This window comes from Trachinotus anak, unplaced genomic scaffold (genome assembly GCF_046630095.1).
Source record: "Trachinotus anak isolate AG129_WGS33_773 ecotype Australia unplaced genomic scaffold, CSIRO_AGI_Tana_v1 ptg000033l, whole genome shotgun sequence".
NCBI lineage: Eukaryota > Metazoa > Chordata > Actinopteri > Carangiformes > Carangidae > Trachinotus > Trachinotus anak.
This window is the reverse complement of record NW_027273884.1, coordinates 746,862-769,224: the sequence shown is the minus strand read 5'-3', so window position 1 is coordinate 769,224 and position 22,363 is coordinate 746,862. Positions and strand designations below refer to the sequence as shown.

The 22,363-nt window shown below is 42.4% G+C and overlaps 1 protein-coding gene across 6 annotated transcripts in view; it reads right to left on the bottom strand.

The window, feature by feature from the left end:
• LOC139614228 (apoptosis-stimulating of p53 protein 1-like) overlaps nt 1-22,363 on the bottom strand; it is a 48,073-nt gene that overhangs the window by 4,126 nt on the left and 21,584 nt on the right. For 3 of the 6 annotated variants that reach the window (XM_071471416.1, XM_071471414.1, XM_071471418.1), the window contains 18 exons: nt 14,707-14,802; nt 12,318-12,374; nt 11,574-11,694; nt 11,109-11,188; nt 10,856-11,023; nt 10,615-10,755; nt 10,314-10,509; nt 9,822-9,950; nt 4,999-5,066; nt 4,447-4,654; nt 4,040-4,267; nt 3,688-3,903; nt 3,284-3,434; nt 3,147-3,184; nt 2,657-3,018; nt 2,208-2,345; nt 674-807; nt 73-239 (listed from right to left, as the gene is read on the bottom strand). In XM_071471416.1, coding sequence (XP_071327517.1) covers nt 73-239; nt 674-807; nt 2,208-2,345; nt 2,657-3,018; nt 3,147-3,184; nt 3,284-3,434; nt 3,688-3,903; nt 4,040-4,267; nt 4,447-4,654; nt 4,999-5,066; nt 9,822-9,950; nt 10,314-10,509; nt 10,615-10,755; nt 10,856-11,023; nt 11,109-11,188; nt 11,574-11,694; nt 12,318-12,374; nt 14,707-14,802 — 2,698 coding nt within the window. Of the gene's footprint in view, nt 1-72; nt 240-673; nt 808-2,207; nt 2,346-2,656; nt 3,019-3,146; nt 3,185-3,283; nt 3,435-3,687; nt 3,904-4,039; nt 4,268-4,446; nt 4,655-4,998; nt 5,067-9,821; nt 9,951-10,313; nt 10,510-10,614; nt 10,756-10,855; nt 11,024-11,108; nt 11,189-11,573; nt 11,695-12,317; nt 12,375-14,706; nt 14,803-18,350; nt 18,579-22,363 lie in introns of those variants that run through there. The other 3 variants (XM_071471420.1, XM_071471415.1, XM_071471419.1) reach the window with 3 other exon arrangements.

The window sequence follows — 22,363 nt, the reverse complement described above, 5'->3', positions numbered from 1 at the left end:
TTTAGTTGTGTGTGTTAATTGTGTTTTCCACAAGTTCCTGGGGGAAAAAACTACATTTTTTCATTGACTTACCGTAGAGAAACTGGGAACACTGTGTGTAGCCCTCCTCCATTTCTTCACATTTGTCTGCTGCTGTTTCGACATCACTAATTGTTGTGGCGAAAATGGCCGCCCCGGATTCCACCAGCATCTTACAGAGGTGGACACTGTTACACGAAGCTGCGCAGTGCAGAGGAGTCCTGGGAGAGACAACATTCAAACATGACGTTAAACATTCCTCAGTTAGCCAAGTGTCCTTTACCTTGGATAAAGAAAGAATGAAGATGTTCCATTGATGCACTTGTACCTTAAATCTAGTAGGCACAATTATGTCATCATGAAGCAGGCTGACATTAACTAAACATGAATTCAGTCAGCTGCATCAGTAATTAAATCAAGCAACTTCTGAATACGGAACCTCATTAGACTTGGTAATCTCTTCCTTTAATACTGCTAAGGCAGCTGAGCCAAAAATGAATTTAGAAATGCAATTATCTCTGTCATTGTTGCCTCTGAGCTGAGCTCCAGCATCGCTGCCACGGAGTGTGTTCATTACCCAAACTCCCCCTAGTCATTCAGCCACTCCACTGCTCTGTTGTTAGTCTGCCTTATTACATTACTCAGTAGTACTGACCATCCGTCACTGTCAGCTGCATTTACATTCACTCCGAAGTCCAGCAGGAACTTGACAATATGGTGATGTCCAGCACAGACAGCATTATGAAGAGGAGTTATGCCTTCATCATTAGGCATACTGGGATTTTCCACCTTAAAGACAAATAATGAGAAAATACACATAGAAATATTAGAATTCAATCATATTCTGCCTATGAATGTTGGCACAAACTATTGGCTATCTACAGCAACAATGGAAAAATGCTGAAAATATAAGTATTAGTACCAGCTTTAAGAAACCCTTGTGGGGAGCATTACAGAAGTGCTAAGTGCCTGATTTCAATTTAGAACTCAAGGTAGTGCAACATTTTTTGAACAGCTTGGAAATTGTTGAGTTAGTGCCTCAGGGTGTGATACCTTCAAAACTAAGCTTGTTCTGGATTTGAAGCATCTGAATGCGTCCATGTGTACCAGCTAGAGTTTGCCAGTTTGAGGAGTCAGTAAGCACTTTCTCACTCCATCTGAAAGATGTTAGGAGTAGATGGGGGTTTGCATCTAAAGATGTAAGGCTTTGTTCACAGAAGCTCTGTGCTGCTGTAACACACTGATACAACTGAGACCACTTTTCCCATGACAGTATTGCTGAGGATCAAATATATTACACTCAATTTGTATTGTACTGAAGGTATCGAAGGCTTCAAACTCTTCCAGTTAATGGCAAATCTGTTGAGGCAATCTGTGTGTGGGTGCACAATATTTGTTGGCATGTAAAAATATTCCCCAATTGCATAAGGGAATGTATTTTTACCTTCAACACAAATGTTAAAAAACCAATTCACAGAATTTTAGAAGTGGAAATTGGAAATATTTGATATTCAGTCCTATTTGACACAGCCCAAAACTTGAGGGATAAACAAAGGATTCTCTAGTGAGATTTTGTTTGAAATGCTGCTGACGTTCCCAGGTCAATGCAGAGAAAATCCATGCTAGCACATATTTAGACTCTTTGGTCAGGATTAGACCACGCCACAGCACTGAAAGTGCCCCATATAAAGTAGTGGTTAGAGTAGTAGCTAAGGCCGATTGTAAACTTAATTTTAATTTTCTTCAACCAAACTATTCTGTGTTATTAATAATAATATTTAACCTCATCTTAAAAACTGTAAAGAATATAGCACTCTCTAGGTTTAGGTCCATCCTAAGATATACTGTAGGACACAGTTTGTCTTGCTTGATGAGAACAATTGATCTCCCCGCACTGTAAAGTATGGCGTCCATCAAGGCCCGGTACTTGGTCCAATACTTTTCTCTCACTGTGCTATCACACTGTGACTTCAGCGTTCATTTTTTTTGGAGTAGATTTTACTAATCTTCTTAAAGAGCATAAAATGGGTTTGGAACTACAGCTGATGTAGGCCTGCCATATGACTCACTGTAATACTGAGCTGAGAAATCAATTTGATTTTAGCTCTGCACAGATAATAAAGTTTAGAATATGAAAAATGTCGATGTAATACAAATACAGTTAACTGCAATCTAATGTTATGTTTTACCTCATAAATAATCCTCTGCACCAGATCAAACTCTCCCTCTAATGATGCATCCAGCAGCAGAGCTAGAGGGTTAAACTTGACTCGGAGACCGTGGCCTGTCCGCTCCGACGACGGCTTCTTCAGGTTGGTTCGCTTCGCCTGCAGCACACAGGGAGAAAGAGAAAGTGTTGACAATGCAGAACAGGAACTGCAGAGTAAGTGCTTACTGCTTAATGTGACACATTGGCTTTTACAGAGGACAGTTATTTTGTTTAGACTTTCAGTAATGTATTTCAGAAGCAGGAAAATTAGAGGAAATATAGCTAAATAGATACTTGCTGACAAACAAGTGAGGTGGTGTTTATCATATCTATTGGGCATAAGTATTTCAAAGGGAGAAATGTCCAGTGGAAGCTCCAGTTTTGATGTGTTTAACTGATATCAGGTGGAATAATAATATCTATACCTACCTTAGGCTTTGGAGGTGGTGCAGGGGGTGATGGAGAGGTGTGGCCTACAGAGCTGTGAGCTGGACTGGATCCTCTCTGGTTGTTATTGTTCTGGTCCTCTGGCCTATCAGGTGCAGGGGATAGGCTGGGTTGAGTTGGCGGAGACACATTATTGGTAGTTTCTGCTGCTGCTGTTGTCTCTTTGGATGTTTCCACGGCAACAGAAGGAGGAGACAAGCGTTGGGAGTCCGAGTGCACGTTTTGAACTTCACCCTCCACAGCTGCCGTACTGACGTGCTCGTCACCAGGTTCTACATTCCCATTGGCTGAGTGGATGTTTTCCATGTCACCCAAAAGGCAGTCGGGCTGGTAGAAAGTGTTGCCTGGAAGAGTAAAACAGGCATTTTAGCATCACATAACATGGCACCATTAAGATCCATTGGAAATACACTATATATACAAACTGATGCTAATTGAGGCCGGACCACATCATCATATCTCAGTGTCTTACCTGAGACTCCTTCCATGCCTCCTGCCAGTGTGTTAAACCTGCAGAAGAGAAATAAGATGAATCAGTTTCAGAGTCAAATTCAGTTTCAGAAAAACTTTTTTGTTTGTCTCTATGGTGGAGTGAAGTGTAGCACTGACCTCTGGTACAGTAGCTTTTGAATGTTTGGCCCCTGTGGGCCCTCAGGTTCAGTGATCGAGCTACGTTTCTTCAGCGGCCGTGGAGCATTGCTGAGGCGTCGGCGGAGAACCTCCAGGTCAGCATCACTCTGGTAACGTAGCTGGGAGTGGGCTGTGGACACAGGCAGGGGGAGTTTGTATTGTTTACAACTACACATTTCTTTTTATTTATTTATTATGCACTTTAGTTATTGATTACTCCTTCCGATATTCTAAGGAAATGATCACAAATAAACATTGCAAATGACACATACAAATAATTTAATGTAGGACAACTTTATGACAACTTTACATCACTGGAACCAGAATTAGTAGATTTATGGCAGCACACTAGCTGAATCTGATTGGTACGGGATGGTACCTACCAACTGGGGTGAGCTTTGTGGGACTGAGGGGACGAGGGATGTTATCTACGCTTGGTGGAGGGATGACTTGCCCATCGCTACTTTCTCCTCCTCCTTTTCCTCCGTCTTTATCTGTTATATCCTCTCCTCCTGCTCTTACTCCTCCTCCTCCTCCCTGGAGGAAAGGGACAGGGGACGGAGAGGTGGAGGAGGTGGGGAGGATTGGTTTACCATAGACTGCAGAAAGAAAGGGAAAAAGAGATATTGATTTGTTTTCCCCTGAGCACATTGCAACAACAATACATAAACAATATCTTTAGTCTAAATATACAATACAACCTCTAATCTCTAATTCATCTTGTTGTTTAATTACCTGCTTTCACAGTAGTTCTGTTGCTGAGAGAGCCATAGTTTTTGGCCTGAGGCTGCTGGAGGTACATGCTGTAGATGGAGCTGCTGTTCATAGTGGCGGGGCCCTTCCTGGGTGACTGGGGCCTGGAGGGATGGTCCGGCACGTAGGGACGTACGGCCACTGCTGGAGGGGGATCTGTTCGTTCTGTTTGTGGGGACAGTGGAGAAGGCTGGGAGGTGGTAGCAGAGCCTAAAAATAGGGACAGAAAAAGGAAAATATACCCTTAACATGACAAAAACAAAGTTCATTATTTAAATTCTGTTTAATATTTTCTTAGAAATTACTGCTTAAATAATTCTTTTCAATTATAATAGGTCAAACACCAATGTGACTCATCAATTAAAGAATGACTCTTGTCCTTAAATGACCTTGGCTTGAATTAGGCGGGACAGAGATCCGCTGCTGTATCTGCTGTGAGGAGGAAGATGATGAAGAGGAGGAAGATGTGGCGTTGGCAGCACCAGATCGAGGCCAGCCGAGTGTACCAGGGGCAGAACGGGGCAGGGAGCTGGTGGCACAGTGATGCCCTGCTGCCTGGTGGGTGGCACTGGGGTAGGTACCGTAACCAGAGGGACGCTGGTGGGAGAAGGAGAAACAGAAATGAAGAGAGAGACATCGTTTTAAAAATGTGTTTCTTAAAGTGTGATTGCATGACCTAATTTTTCACTCAAAACCCGCAGGAGTATTTTGGATGGAGATTTTCCGTCTGAGATATTTCTTGAGTTGAAAAGTTCACACAGTCATTTACTGCACTGGCCTTCAAAGTGGGAGCTAAAGAGGCCCCTAAATGGTTTCAGTAGGGCCTTTAGCAAAATGAAAAACATTTTAATGTCACTATTTGAAATCCTTCATTACATAACTTATGAAAATGACTTGGTAATTTTCATATTACCTGCTAACGTCTAGTGTAGAAATAGTACCTGTTCTGGACTGTTGGTCCTCCAGTCTGACACACTCTTACTGATGCTAGGCCATGATGCTTCATTAGCTAAATGGAGAGAGAGACAGTCAGAGAGAGGAAGTGTTGAGGAAGGTACAAAGGTTACAACAGGAAAGGCAATTAAGGCGAGGAAGAGGCAAAAACAGACACAAACACAAAGGAAAATCACAAAGTTCCTGAGTATGTTAAAGTAGGTAAAAGGTAAGATGGAGTTACAGAGTTGGAGACATGTTGAAAATATGTTAAACTATGTTATAATATATGTTATAGTGCGAAGAGGCTGAAAAAGGTCTGGTTGCTCTGATGTTGCCAGAATATTTTAAATTATTTGTCCTTTACAGGGCAGTGTGTCACTCCACTGTAACAATAAAAATATACATAAAAACAAATGACTAAAATAAAAGAATATTATTATCCATACATATAGTTTACTCCACAAAACAGTGGAGATCAGACTGTGTACCCAACAACCTTTGCTCTGTAGTGAACTACATGGTCCATTACTTGGTCCAACACAGTCAATAGACAACTTAACAATTATGCAATATCTGGAACAGACTCTAAGTCATCAAATTATTTATAATTTGACCTGACAAGGCAGGCTTTCAATTGTCAAACCTCAACATAGAAAATACTGTAATGTGACAAGACAAGCGCTAAATTGCTTAACAACTACTCTACATGTTCAGATTGGTGGTTACAGTGTATTCACCACAGCAAACATGTGTTTAGTGTCTTGTAAGTGGTACAGCAATAGGACAAGTCCTTCTGATCATGAGCTTGGTTGCAGAAATGTATGGGTAGTGTAGTTGTTGTTATGTTGTTATGTAGTTATGCATCTGATAATGAAAAAAGCAAACATTTATAGTAACTGACGATTTCAGTCATATAACGGACTTTTGGGTGCAAATTTCACCTTAAGAATTACACTGGGTGGTTAACATGGGAAAAACTCTGAAACAGTGAAATCCAAAACCCCAAACAACAAAAAGCTGCTGCCTTGGAGATTTAAAACTGACTTGACTGGCTGTGCTAAAATGCTAAGCTTTCAGAAAATGAAGCCAATGGTGTAAACAGAGGTATCAGCTGGATGTGGAAAGTAGCAGTTTAACCCAGCCTCTATCTGTCTAAGCAGAGGTGGTGTTACATAACTAAATGACACAGTTCAATCCAACACTGAGGCCACAGTCACGGTCAGTCAGTAAATCTTGATCCAATGTTGCCTGCTACCTCGTGACAGTCCTGGAGGTCAGTGGCCGAGCTTAATGCTTTACAGTTTCACAACAAGTTCACAAACTCACCTTGTTGCACATTCAAACAAAAGACTAGTGAACAGGAAATAGCCCTGTGAAAGTCAGCATGCAGCTGGGTAGGATCAATAGAGCACAATATTAATATTAGCAAACCTCAGCAGGGTGCTAGCAGGCTTTTGAAGACTGATCCTGACACTTGTTGTTCTGAGGCCTTTGGCAGCCTACTTCCTTATTATGTCTCTCTGCGTGAGAAGAACTGATATACTGAAAACAATATTAACAAAACTATGTCTATATCTGTTATGACAGGCACATTGGTGCTTTCAGCTAAAAGCTTACGTCAGCATGCTAACATGCACACTAAGACAAACTACAGTTGAAGATGGTGTGAATATCATTAGTTTTGCAGGTATTTGGTCATAAAACTCAGTATTGGACATATACAATTTGACTCAATGATGGCATTAGAAAAGTCAGGAAGTCACAAAGGTTATTACAAAAGATATCCATTAACAGCCAGGCAGATCAATAATGCTGTCCTTAGAGCCACACTACCGGATTGGCTAAAAATAATTGGAAAAGTCTCTAAAATATAATTTAGTCCTTCATTGGACATTAAAATTCCACCTCACATTTTGTCAAAGTATCATTGTGGGCTGTTACCTAAACGTTTGGCCCACCTCTCAGTGGTACAACCATGTCACAGCTCTGGCATATACCAGACTAATACTGATTAACTTCTGAACCTGGGTGCCCTTCAGTCAGTACAGTAAGCTGTTGTGTGCAACCTGTTGACTGCTGCTGTGTGTAAGAAAACAGTCACGACAGGAAACAAACAGTCAGCTCTGTGGGAGGTGGAAATTTGGCCATCGGCCTGAGAGCCCAGATTAGATGCAGCCACTCAGTGCTGAGGAGGAAAAACAATACAGTATACAAAAGACCGAGGGTGACTCAGGTTCAAGTTAAGGCTTTAAGAAGCCTATCAAACTTAACACTACTCAAGTCTTTTCTTTAGGTAAGATCTAATTCCATTTAAGTATGATGATCATTTTTGGTAATATTCAAAAGACACAAACTTAACAGTAAAACACTCAAAATTAAGAATGACACTCAATAAAACATATACTGTATGTATAATGTGTGGAATCTGATCAATATGTCTCAATACATTTCTTTAGGATAGTTCAATATTTTTTGAAAATATAGAGAGTCAGATGATTGATACCACTCTCATAACTGTAAATATAAAGCTAGCTAGGAGCTTGTAAGCTTAGCTCAGCATAAAGACAGGAAGGAGGGGGGGGGGGCAAAAAAGATATAACATGTTAATTAATGAGCTTTAGAGGTTTTGGAAGGGGATATTGTTTTTGATATTGTTTGGAGAGAGTTAGGGTAGTTGTTACCCTGTTTCAAGTCTTTGTGCTAAGCTGAACTAATAAGATGCTAGCTCTAGCTTAGCATTTAGCATAGACATGAGAGTGGTGTCAATCTTTTCATCGGACTCTTGGCAAGAAAGAGAATAAGCACATTTCCCAAAATGCTGAAATGCTACAAAGTTCATAAATATTTAGAGACTGATCCATACCACATTTAACTTGATGTACTGTAATCAATAAAGTTGCTACAACTTATATCAGTACCGACTAGACCTGAGTTTTTAATAAAAGGACAAATTTATCTGTTGAACCATTTTTCTCTAAAACAGAAACATCAGGATTTTTGAAGCTTTTCCTATTGATCATTAACAAAGGCTCCTCGTGGGACATTCAAACAGAGAACATTTGTTTAGAAGATCTGGCATGTGGATCCTGTTACCACTTCCTTGCATATATTAGTCAGTGGAAGATGAAACCATTTCTCTTGATCATCTTGTATTCTTCTCTTCTAGTTTAATCTCAGTAGAAATTCACTGAATTGTTGCTGTGATTTTTCTTTGCTCTAAGAACACAGTAGACTGCTATGCTTGTACTGTATTAACATTCATACAGTACTAACATTTGTTAGAGAGCTTAAACCTCCCTGATGACAGCAACAGCAGCTGTCATGACCCTATACCCCCCTAATCTAAAATCTCTAGTTATCTGACTCACACAGAGACAAACAGTATACATACTGAATATAGCTACAAGTTAGTGTACCTCAGACTTCCTCTCATTCATCTGCTGTGCCTGCCTGCCCAGTAGACTGTTGACATGATTTACAATCTTTTTTCCACATTACATAAGCAGGGATAATAAATAGAGCTGTGGCATTTGCTTTGGCATTCAAGAGCACAATGGGATTTGTAACATGGCTGGTTCAAGACACTTCGCTTACACACACACACACACACACACACACACACACACACACACACACACACACACACACACACACACACTAGTTAAACTGAGTAGCAATATTCATCTAACTGCTAGCCTGGATGTAATGATATATTACTGAATGCAACACGAGTGTCTGAATGTATGTACGTGTGTGAATGTGATTACTGACTAGATTTAATACATTTTAATTTAATGCCAAAGGAATAGTTCAGGATTTTGGAAAACATTTAGACTTATTCACCCTCTTGCCAATAGTAGTTGAGAAGATCAATACCACGGTCACGTCTCTATGCTAAATATGAAGCTACAACCACGTGACAGTTAGCTTAGCTTAGCATGAAGACTGGAATCAACTAGCCTGGATCAGTCTGAAGGTAACAAATTCCTCCACTCAGCATCTCTAAAGCTAATTTTTTTAATATATATTTATGCTGGGAGGTAGTTTGTTTTTCTTTTGGACAGAGCCACATCATTCTAACGTTGCAGCTACATCTGCAGATGATGATTTTTTATTTTTTAACTGTATTTTACCTTCTCTCACCAAGTAGGAGGACATGAGGGAATAATTGAATATGAGTCTAAGTCCAGACTGTGGTTTGCCCTCAGTTTATTTTCTTATGGTGGCCTTCCTGACCCTGAGCAGCTGCTGGATATCAGATATCATGTCTGCGTCCTTATACACGTGACCCTTTCACTCTGAGGTCATTTTCCGTAGCTGATTCAATTATGTTCTCTCTCCTCACCATCTGGTCTGTATAGCAGGACACAAACACTCCACAACATGCATGGTTTGAACGCAGCCTTCAATTTTTCAGCCTAAGACTCAAACTAAGAACATGTTATCTCATTAAAACATCACAAATCATGTGGAAAGCTACTGTGCAGGCCCACTACACCTGTGGCTGCGTATGGTAGAGTGAGGAATCAGGCGCTGCTAATCTATCACCAGCCCCAGATAGCAAGATCCATCTGGCCTATACTTGGGCCACATGCTTGTGTTTCTTCTGGCCTAGTATATGCCCTGGTTCCACGCACACACAGAAAATGTTCCGGCTGTCAGCCAACACAGGAGGATAACAGCTGGAATCTACCCAGATGTGGGTAGAAGTGTGTGGGCCAGACCTGGGCCGTGGAACTGGGCTGTATACTGGGCCAGACGTTTAATTTTGCTGTCTGGGGTGGAACTAGTGGTGAGTAAGTTTTTCTAACACCTTCTAGGGACTCACTGTTGTTACTGTTGCCCCCCTGAGGGGACCGAGGTCCCTCCCACGTCTCAGTGGGCTGTGACAGGACGATGTCTAAATCTGACACTTTCCATTGGCTGGGAGGGTTCCTGACGCCACTCCTGTCCTCCTCTGTCACATGGCCACACCCACCATCACAATAACAACCACCGAAACAACATCGACATGCACAACACAAACACCAACGTGATGACATCGTAGTGACATCACAGAACAGTTACAGCAACAGTCACAACAGCAACCACCACCACAACATCAACGAGTGACAAAACAATAATCACAAAATTACCAGTTACATTAACACATCAACATTTAAGATGACGTCAACAACAACAGATAAGGGGAAAGGAAAAAAAGGAGCCGACAGACAGGAAAAGAAAAATAGAAGGACAGCAAGTTAGAGCCTGGATAGAGATGTAAGACAATGCAGCTAGAAAAACTGAAGTAAAAGATGGCAGGCTATTTTGGACCTACCTGAGAGGGAGCGGGTGTGGCTGAGAGGAGTGGGTTTGGGTGGTGGGTCAGCTGGCAGGGGGTACCCCGCCTCCTGTCTCCCCTCAGCTGGGACCTGGATGTAGGGGCAGACAGCCGCCACTCGTCCCAAAACTCCACCGCCAGGAAGGGAGGAGGTTTGAGGGGGAGAGAGACCTCCTCCATTCATACGGCTTAGCTAGAAGAGCAGAGAGAAAGAATGTCACTGCTAAGTCAATTTTAAGCTGTCAGGAGGAATTAAAAGCATCTTAAATCATATAAAAATTCATGATAAGTTTGGTACCTCTGCTCTCTTCTTATGCAGTCGTTCTCTCAGGTCTCCGATGCGTTGATCCATCACTGTCACCTGAGTGTTCCTCTTGTTCAGCAGCTCCTTGTTCTGGGCCAACTTGCTGCTCTGCTCCAGGTTGTGGCGGTTACGAGCCTGAACACACACACGCAGCAGAAACACATCTTACACGATCCATTTGGTGAAAACTACTGTATTCCTCACCAGCAGACCTGAAGCTTGAAGTTTCATTTACCTGCAGCTCCTGGTAGAGTTTTCTCAGTTCCAGGGCTGCAGGGCCAGACAGAGGGGATCCTTTCTGACCAGTGGTCGCACCATGTGACCCAGTGGGTGCCCCATGAGCTGGGGCAACAGAGTGCAACTGAAGGCGCCCTCTCCGCAAATCGTCCAACTGTTGAGTCAACTGGTAAAAACAGATTTTAAAAGGACTTAACACCAACTCATCCTTTTGGTAGAAATTAGCTTGATCTTAAGTCCCTCGACATTACCTGGTCCACTCTGATCACTGCAGACTGCAGCTCCGCCTGCTTCTCCTGAAACAGGCTGCTCACATGGTCGATCTCTGCAGCTGGAGACAGACGCCAGGAGAGAAGTTAGACATATTCACAATGAAATGAGATCACTGCTATTCTCTTTATTTCTGATGTGAGCTTATTTGTGTGTGTCTCTATGTTTTTGAGTGTGTATGCATCTACGGCAACATGTCTAAACCATGCTTGATTTATAGCACATACTGCAGTACATTAGCCCCTGTCTTTAAGCTGAACTGTTAAAAAATATATACAATTTAGTGCTGTTTTGCAGAGGCTTCCTTCATGTTGCAGCAGCAGGACTACTGTACTTCAGCAGATTAAATTCATGGTACATAGTCCTTTTAATATGTAGTCATAAACTGCGGTGGCTGTAATCCATAGTCATCATCTCTGCAGGGAGTTTAGAGGGTTTAGGCTTACAGAGGTTTCCGTTGATCAGTTTACTGTAGTCCACTTGTCCTCTCATGGCTCGGATCTTCTTCAGCTTCGCTTCCTGAGTCTCCACTCGCTCCTTCAGCCGCTGCAGCTTCTCAGCCTCCGACTAAACAAGAGAGGAGAGCGCAACCAACACAAGATAAATAACCATTTGCATGTTCAGCTAATTTTTATGCCCCTGTGCCAATGACAGGCAGAGCCAGAGGCATATTGTTTTCAGGTTGTCTGTCCGTCCATTCGTCTGTCCATACGTACATCTGTCCCGTTCTCGTGGACACAATATCTCAACAACGCCTCGACAAAACTTCTGCAAACATTCACTTAAACTCAAGAATGAACCGATTAAATTTTGGTGTTCAAAGGTCAAAGGTCAACGTCAGTGTGAACTCACAAAACACTGTTGAGCCATTACTCAAGACCTGACACAGCAATTATGACAAAATTTCACACAAATGTTAATCTTTTATACAGTTTGGCTCTGGATAAACAGGGATGTAATCTGAAACTAGTCTGAGTGGCAGAGGAATACAACCATGCGGCAGTAACTCTAATCATCTTTTGAAACGTCACCAAAAATAAATAACAGAGTTGCCATAACTTGGGATGAAACAGTAGGTTTTAAATTTGAAATGATTACAGCAACACTTTCTATGTACATATGGACATGGGAGTGAAACTGTAAAGCTCTCCTTTGATCTGATCGAAGACAGACGGACACATGGAGCTCACCTGTGTCTGCCCCTGGTTAGATCTGCCTCCCTGCTGAAGATACCTCAGCCTCTGCTCCTACAGGGAAAGAAGATGAGGACATGATGAAGAACTGCTGTAAACATTTCTGTCATCCTCAAACACCTCTACACCTTCTCCTCCTCTCTTCCTCACTTGAAGGTCTCAGCTTCTTACTATGAGTGATTAAAAGTCAGGAAGAGAACACACTGTGTGCTTTTCCTCTGTCACACTATTGGTGAAAACAAAGAAGAAGAAAAGTGTTTGCAGTGTTTTGAGTCATTAATCAAAGCTGTCAGCCCAGCGCTGTCTGGTCGTCCTCTGATTCTTACACACACTTGAGTTTGTTGTGTTCCTACAGTTTCACATTCATCAAGCTGTCACTCAGAACTGTGTTAACACTCACTGATAAAGTTGAGTATAAATATTATAGTTGCAAGTGGCACATCCTGTTATTATATTGATAATGGAATTATTTCCTGATCAATTGATTGATATTTCATACAAACACCATATGTTGGTTTTTATCAATTAATTATTGATGTGCTGCAGATCAGTAAATGTCCCTGTGAAGTTGTGAAATTGAAATCAAACATTAACAGTCCAACCACACAGGTGGTTTCACTCATGGTGCCTCTTCTCGGGACTTTGCTGAGGGTGTGTACAGACTGCGGTTGATTGACAGCTCCCTCACTCTCCTGTTAATTTGTTGCACTTGTTGTGACGGGACAGTTGCCTCCTTTATCACTGTTATTCGCTAACACAGAGTTTGGTGACATCATGTACTTCCCATCAAAGCTCCACCCACCTTCAACCTGACTGGAGGTCAACGACTGAAAACATCTGTGAGACTGTGGAAGAGTTAATACTTCAACGTATTATGCCTGAAAAGCACCGTCACCTATTTCTTCATGAGACATTTTAACTGTTGAAGCAGCGATGATGAGGGGCCTGTTAGCAACACAATGTTCATGTACATGTTTATTATATATGGCGCTGCCTCAGTGAGCCCTTATTAAAACACTGAGAAAGTAATGCTTTATGAGTTTGTACCAGCAGCTTTATGTACCTGCCGCCATTTCAACACATCACGCATAACTTCTGTAATCATGTGGCTATTGATTTTCATTTATGTTTACGCTTTTATCCTACAGAGGAGGAATAGAGAGCGAGAGAGAGAGGGAGAGAGAGGAAAACAAGGCCTGTCGTGTGATGCTGACTGAGGCAGTTTACACCTCTCTCTCTCTGTGTCGTGCTGGCACGTAGTACAGCTGACCTGTGTGTCTCTCTCAAACACTCACACATACACAGAGGAAGAGGGAAATGGAATGTTGGCAAGAAGCCTCCCATCATTCACTTGAACCACACACACATCCACACACACATTCACACACACATCCACACACACATCCACACACACATTCACACACACATCCACACACACATCCACACACACATTCACACACACATCCACACACACATCCACACACACATTCACACACACATTCACACACACATCCACACACACATTCACACACACATTCACACACAAAAATAACACATTACATAACAGTAGCTTGTTTCATTGCACAGTAAACTTGCATGTGGAAGGTGCCAGTAGCTGTGTAGTGTTTTGGAATTTTTTTTTTTCATGGAAATCCTCAACCTCATCCTTGTATGATACTAACTTTGAAATAATGGAAACGGCCTCCACATGGCAGCTGGTGGACTTTTCCACCCGGAGAGGGAAATACTTCAGTACTTACACACTGGAAGGAAACTGTCATTTTAACAGGGAAATTGCTACTTTTAAAAATGCTGAATAGGAGCTTGAAGTTGCCACAGATGGCCTTAAAAAGCCAAAATTAACGGAATCAAAGTTGGTGGTTGAAAATATTCCAGTTCCCTGTTGAAAACATTCTTATTTATTCTAACCTGAGTACACACTTAAACATATTAAAAGAATCAGATTTTTTTTTCTTGGCTCGCCCTTCTGACTCTTTCCTGGAGTACAAATCTGCTTCAACTTCCCAGCAGCTGTGGGTCCCATGATGACCTCACTTCCTGTCAACTCAAAGGCCACTTCCTAATGTGGGAACTGGGGACAAGTGACCATGATCTGTCTCTCTCTCTCACACACACAAAACCTGGAGGTGAACAGTTGTCTACTGCATCGAATGGAGTTGTTCTTTCCTGTCAGTCCTTAAACCCTGACCTGGATCACATGTCCTGTTCCAAAGAACGATGTATGAGCCATGACCAACACACACACACACACACACACACACATTCCTCCAGGGCCTTGGCTGCCGGGGCCTCATGGTCGACCCTTTCAGGCAGACTCTACTGTAGATAACCTTCCACTTACTGACAGGTAATCCTTTCAAGTTACCTTGGCGACCAACATCTGTTGCTGAGCCTCTATTTGTTGCTGCTGTCTTGTGGCCATTTCCTGGAGCTCAGAGAGGGTCAGCTCCACACGGGGAACCTACACACACACACAAGAACACACACACACACACACACATACACAAAAGTATATGTATATATATATATATGAATACAGTATGTCTACAGAAAAAGCCTGTTTCCCTCTGTGTACCCCGTTACACATAACTGATCATAGGACTGTTACTGACAAGATGACACACAGCTGCAAACACATATCATCCCACAGTTTAGGGTCATAGAGCACCTTCAGTGTGCTGCAGACATGTTATTGGTTATTGGGCCAGCAGCTGGTGGCCTTGGCAGAGTGACAGAATTATGGTATTGGTTTGAGGAAATCGTATCTGCCGCTGGTCAATTCAGCGCTGTGACACTGACATCAACATCAGCTGGAAAAAATCAAATCACACTAATCTTTTGTCCTGTATTTTACTATCAAAGGAGTGTGTTATCGAGTCGGGCACACACCAGAACACACTGTAAAGTGGCTGTGATTGCAGATGTTGTCCAGAACAAACATTTCTATGATTGTGGAAGGAAATGTTTCTGTGTTTGTGTGTGTGTGTCAGTATTTTGAGAGGGGGCGGTTAAGGGTGTGGTGATGGGGGAGGGGGGAATGCCTTTAGCAGACAACAGCGGAAGGTTTCAGCCCAGCCACATCCTGCTATTGTGCATGTTCACTCATGGATACACACACACACACACACACACATACAAACAGCACCTGGTCTGTGACATTCATTTCCAGTAGACAGTGAGGAGAGAAAATGGAAAAGTTTTCAAATGTTGTCCAGTGGGAGGTATCACCAACCTACTATCTAAACCTGTGACCACATGAATAATACTGTAGGCCTGCTCCAGCACCATGCAGCTCTGCACTGCATCATAATAAAGCCAATAAAGAATTCACAAAATCCCAAAACTAATTTCTTTATCCAGAACTAATGTCCCAGTTACTCCAAATAAACCACAGACCTCACTGTCAACACTTTTGATTGGGGAACTAATCTGTACCATTGGTGAAAATCTTGATAGAGTTAAACTTGATTAGTTACTTCAGCTCCATGAAATGGTATTTGAACATGGAGGCAGATATATCAGACTGTAATTAGTGTGATTTAAATCTACGATTCACAAATAAGGACTTGAACGGTATCTCACAGATTTCAATCGAACTCAGTCTCTGTCAGTGATGAGGGAGAAACTGTTTCAAACAGTTAAATTCGAGGGCGTCGAGGCCCCAGTCAGCTTTGTTAAATGTTCAAAGTAAATCCTCACAGTGCAGACTTCAGTGCCATGACTCAGAGAGGAGCTGATGAAAAACTCTGTAGAAATCAGTAAAACAAATTAAACCCACCGGCCATTTAACAGCTCAGGGAGGAGAATCTCTAACCCCGTCAGCATTAGCACCGAGCTAAATAGCAGTATCAATGATTAATGACGCCGATAGCCACGCTGTGCCATAGACAGCATCACTGCCTTCAGGCTAGCCTATAGAAATTCCCACTGACATTATGCAGACACACATTATTCCAACATTATGCAGACTACATCATGTTTTAGACGATGACATCATGCACATTACACTGACTTTTCCAGTCAGTGGTTCCACATATCATTAGCAAACTGCTGACCTATGGGATTCTGCAGATCCTCACTTTGATGTGCATTATGAAGAATCTGCAGATATGAACTGGTCTCCTAATGCCATCCGGTCCAGTGCTGTCAGCCGAAAGAAGAAAGAACACTTCTTTTCTTAAAGCCTATGCTCAGTGTCCACTTTATTAGGTACACCTATACAGTCTAATTCAATCCAATACAACTATCCTGCAACAAAGTCTGCTGCTGTAATGCTCAGAGTTGATTGACACTGTCATAGAGGTGTTAATATATTTCAGCACTGAGGTCATGGTTAGTTGTGGTGTTGTACTGAACCACATTATATCCAGCTGTTTCTAATATTCTACCACCCTCATCTATGTAAATAGGGAGGTTCGAAAGGTATAAACACTTCTCAGTGTAATGCAGTCCAGTAAACTGTGGCAGTAGGGTGGGGCTAGATTAGGCTACAGCCCAGTAAGGATTAGCCCTGTGTAGCCCCACTATGAGTCTGCTAGATGTCTGACATACAAACGTTTGACTGATTTTAGACGAGCAAACTTCTACGCACTGGAATCCCCTGGTTGAGTTCATGTAGCTCACGTCACACGAGATATATAATACATGTGGAAACAAGATGTGAACACAACAGTGACACATCAACATGTCAAACACATGCTGATTTACACACCCAGCAGTCATGGAGCAACATTGTCATTCATTTGGAGCTGTGATTTTTGATGAATCAAAGCAGCCAATAAACACGATAAGACCTGTGAGACTGAAGCACAACAGTAAAGTTGTGGGTCAGAAAACCACAACAATGAGCTGAAACTCACTGTAAAGCTGAGGGGTTTGATTGTCTGTGGGTTCGTCACTACATCACTACCTCTTTCACTCACTGTCACATTGTTACATGTGAAAATTGTTATTGTAAAATATTGATTGGCTGATTTAAGTATTCTTTTGTCCAGTTTGCCGTCACAGTGGTGACAGGCTATTGTAGCTACAGTGCTGTTGTTGTTAACAGTGTTGTTAACAACGTTAGATAAATGGCTGGCAGCTAGAGGAAGTTGTCCAGCCTGGATAAAGTACATCACAAAAACTCAACGCAGCTTGTAAGTAGCTTCATTGGCAGCTGGTTAGAGTATTCTGTCACCAAAAATGCAACATTTTTATGCGTTTCCTACCGTGTTACCTGCTTTTTAATATATGAGTGTAATTTCTCTGTTCTGCCTTAATTGTTCTTAGTTTTCCAAAGCAATATGTCTTGTATTTCTGTATCTGCCTCCCCTCTGCATGCGTTTTAGTCCTACCTCACAGTCCTGCTACATTTTTTTGAACCTAAAGGAAAAAAAAAAAGATTTTTGATTGTTATTGTGCAGTTCTTTGAAATATTAAGCGTTTTTAGTAGGAACACTGTATGATACATGAAACTGACTTTCAAATGCTACACATCTATGTCTAATTAACTGCAGGAAAAATTCTGGTGCTGCCGATGATTAAATGACATGTTACTGTGCATTATGTATTGAGTTTATCACGACAATCAGTAGCAGAAATTGATTCTTGGAGGTTTCAAAAACTACTTTTATAGGCAGCTGGCAAAACGCTCAGTCATCAAACTATAATAAAAACATAAAAAGCTGACCATATATTAGGTTTCCTAAAGCAAACAGTAGGTGACACTATCTGCAGATTGTCAGAATGATTGGACTAATGATTGTCTGTCATTTAAAACAGCGAGTTTAACATCTTGTTTTCCTGTCAGTGAAGTTTTTATCACCACATGCTGCTGTTTCTGTCTTTCCAATGACGACATGCATCCTACAGCTACTGAAAAGTTAACAGTTCACCTGATTCTTAACAGTGCTGTCATGTATTCACGCTGTTAAGACGCTGCACGCCACCGTGCAGACTGCGCTGCTCTGAGCCCCCAGCTGACATTAACATGCAGTTTCTATCAGCCCCCCGCTGTGCTGTATTTACCTGCAGGCTGTCCCATGTGATCCTGCAGGAGCGGACTTTAATTTTGCTGCATTGTCCTTCAACAGTAAATTCCTGCACCAAATCCACCTCATTCCACTCCATCCTCACAGCCGCTCAGAGACACACTGGACCTTAATGGTTTCAGATGGAAAAATGTTGCCAGAGGCTGGAGGGAGAAACGCTTAAAGGAGGGGAAAGGAGAGCGATCCTTATCACAACTTTCCCTCTCGTCTGCCTGGTGATGTGCTGTGATTTACGACACTCTCTCCCCCTCGCTCTCTGCCTCTCGCTTGCTCGGCCCACGCTCCCTCCCTCCCCCTCTTTCTCTCTCTCTCTCTCATACAGACTCTCTGTCAGTTATTGGTGTGTTCTCATATGACGTGGGAGCAGTGGAAAGCCCACTAATGTGACACTACATTCAACTACTACAAACATGTAAACCTGTGAATTGGCACAAAGAGACAGACAGAAAGTCATTCTTTCATACACAGTACCTCCCTCTTTTCCTCTATCCTTCCATCTTTCTATACCACCCTCTCTTCTGTATTTCCCTCATCTCTTCATCTCCCCTTCCCCTCTTCACCTTTCAACATCTTTCTACATCATTTCGACGTCTGCATTCCTTCATCCCTCTTTCTCTCAGTCCTTGTCATTCCTCTGCAGCTGGCTTTTTGCTGCAGCGAGTCCCCCCCCCCCCCCCCCCCCCCCCCCCCCCCCCCCCCCCCACACACACACACACACCTCCCTCTGTCTCTCTCCCACTTTCTCTCAGAAGGGAAATCACTGCACCACAGCCTGATGGGGCACGAGCTGCTCTCAATCAACCTCTGCCTCCAGTTCCAGATGTGTGTTCTGAGGAAGACGATGATGATGATTATAATGATGATGCTGGGAGATTAACGGCCGAGCAAGCGCATACAGCGATCTCGTGGCACAGATTTCCGCCAGATGCGGCACATGCGTGCACACGACATGTATGCACACACAAACCGAAACACACAAAGAGTAACAGCTGACTCCTGCTGCGTCATATTTTCCTCTTCTCTCTTTCTCTGTCTCGCTCTCTGCAACACACACACACACACACACACAGTGACATGTGACCTAACTGCTGCGTCACGCATTTTCTCTTTCACCCTGTGAAACAGACACACATCTGTCTTACTCGGTAAAAGATACACACACACACACATCCAGTTTTGCAGACTGGATTTTTTGCCAGTGCTATTGTTCTGGGTTTAGGCATCTGTGGGTGTGAGTGGGCTGTCTGTGTGTGTGTGTGTGTGTGTGTGTGTGTGTGTGTGTGTGTGTGTGTGTGTGTGTGTGATTCATTATAATTTTATAATTAAATCTAACTTATTTTTACTGCTGGTGGATGACATTTGCATTAACATTCATAGCTGTTAAAGGCTGAAACTGATATGTTTGAACTACTCAAGTTTCCTGCAGAATTGAACTCTTTCAGGAGGCACTGACTCCACAAAAAGGGCATTCAAATTCCCCTGGCTTTAAAATGATTTTTGGGAGAGTCAGCAGCTCTTCAGAGCAATTGTGGCCAACATCGAAATCATCCTCCAGCTCACTGGCTCCATGATGACTGAGTGACGTGTGTGATGAGGTATGATTTTGCATGTTGAAATATTACAACTAACTAAACAAAAACATTTCCTTAGCTGAACTGATTTCAGGCTAAGATTCAATTTCCTCTGATTACAGGAACAAATACAGACAGTGTGGTACTGGTAGAGTTTACTGCCACACTGGGTAGTTTTCATCACACTAAAATTGCTTTAATTTGACTGGGTGGGTAAAAATGTTTCTGAGCTGTTTGCAATAGTTGGAGGAGGAGATTGACTAGCTAGTCAACACAGGACACTAGAGGCATGCAATAGATGATCAATGACTGCCACAACCAAATGTCATTTCAGCCCGTTGCTACTTGACTGAAAAGTTTTTTTTGTTTTTTTTTATAATTCAGTTCCAAAGTCGTAGCAAATGAAAAGCCCTCTCTGTTTAAGGTAATACTATCCCAGAGACTTGGTGGTGGTACTTTTTCAACTTAGTAATGGTGATTTAGGGTTTGCCTTAACTACGTAGCCTGCTAATAAAACAGACGACCAGTGCTGTGATAATTATTTAAGCCCTTCATACGATCAGTTATTCAAACAGCCCCTAAATGTACCATAACTTTGGCACATAGTTAGACATAGTTTCATAGCTCCTTCTGTAACAGTGATATGATGCAGAGACGTTTGGAACCAGCCTGATTATTCATTTATATGTCAACAACTATGTAACAAAATACATTTCTGCTGACATCCACCATCGCCACTCACAAATGATTTGTGGTTTTATTTACCTTTAACCTTACTTGCTAGGATCCATAGTTCATCCTGTAACTTGTATTGTAAATGCTGGCCCATAGTCGGGCCCATCGGTGTATGGGTGTAGCTGCTGTGAACCATGGCACAGACCTGCGACTCATATATGTTAAAATCTCAGAGTTTGACACTTTTTGGTCTGTGATATGATGGCACAAAGTTCCCTCGAAAGAAGAACATTCTCTAGTCTTTGAGTGATGATTTGGGCCTGTGAATATTCTCATTTGTCCAGGTCATAGTATCTCAAAGGAGTTTTAAATCGAAAGCAACTGGACTTGGTTATTTGTCTAGGAAGACGTTTCACCTCTCATCCAAGAGGCTTCATCAGTTCTTTCTCGCACCTGACCAGGCTGGGACTGGTCCAGTCCTTTGCTTTCGATTTAAAACTCCTTTGAGAGTGATGATTTGGTTTTTGGTTGGCAGTGCTGCAGAAGACGCAGCAGATTTGCAGCAGGTTCAAGGCTTTGATTGGACTATTTGCTGTCAATCAAATCTGGCACCCCTGGTGGGGCTGCCTGAGGGACTGTAAGTTTCAAAGTTTCAAGTGTGGGAAATGTTTCACTGAGGTGAAGCCTCATTTCAAGGTTCCACTGTATTGGTGTCAATAAATTCACTTCATGACATTTTACTGAAACTGCACTGGAGAAAGCGCCTGCTAATGATCAGTTACTGAAGATAATTTTAACAGCAACTATCTTCATGTTGCTGCTGTTCACTGGTCTTTGTGGCAGTTGTACATATGCTGAGATCACAGCTATAATCTGAAGCACATGGGAATATTTGACCTGCTCAGTGTGCAAGAATTATATTTCCCAGTGCGTATGTTCTCAGAGTTATGCACACACGTACACACACACGTACACACACACACACACAGGTTGCTCTGATCACAGGTCCCTCTAGCAATGAAACCCATCCCCTTCCCATCTGCTGTACGCCTCCAGTAAAAATATTCCTCCTAGTCTACAATAACAGCCTTCAGACATTCCTGCAGCCCCAGCACGACCAGAGGGAAAACTCTGTTATCAGAACCACTCCAGCGACTAACATTCACACAGCAGGGTGGCCCGCTTGTTGCAGAGATCAACCTGTAACTGAGAGGTCACATCTTTGAACCCCACCACAGGCAGCTTGTCCATCAACAACCATGTTTACTGACTGTGTCTTTGGGCAACAGTGAACACCTGAGCCAGAGTTCAGGAACAAAAACAGGACGAGCGGCTATGTCAAAGTCCCGACGCCACAAAATATCACCCACATGTCATCAGAAAACTTTAAATAAAATGTAAAATGCACCTTTAATAATCATTTATAGCAGCAATACCTTTATTAAACCATCACCAGGTCACATCTAGCAAGTCAAGTCTGCCAATGTCCCTGAACCAACCATATAACTTACCAAGGTATTACTATTGGTGACGCATAGTAAAAATATTCATCTTAATCTACATCAACACAACCCCTGACATGTGTGTTTTGCCAAGAGCAGACAAACATACACAGACACTCCTGACTTCTTAATATATCTCTCAGCAGTGCCCTCACACACAGCTGGATGGGGTAGAGTTACACACGGTTGGATCAACAGACTGAATCATGTGTGTGCATGCGTGTGTTAACTCAAAGTGTGTG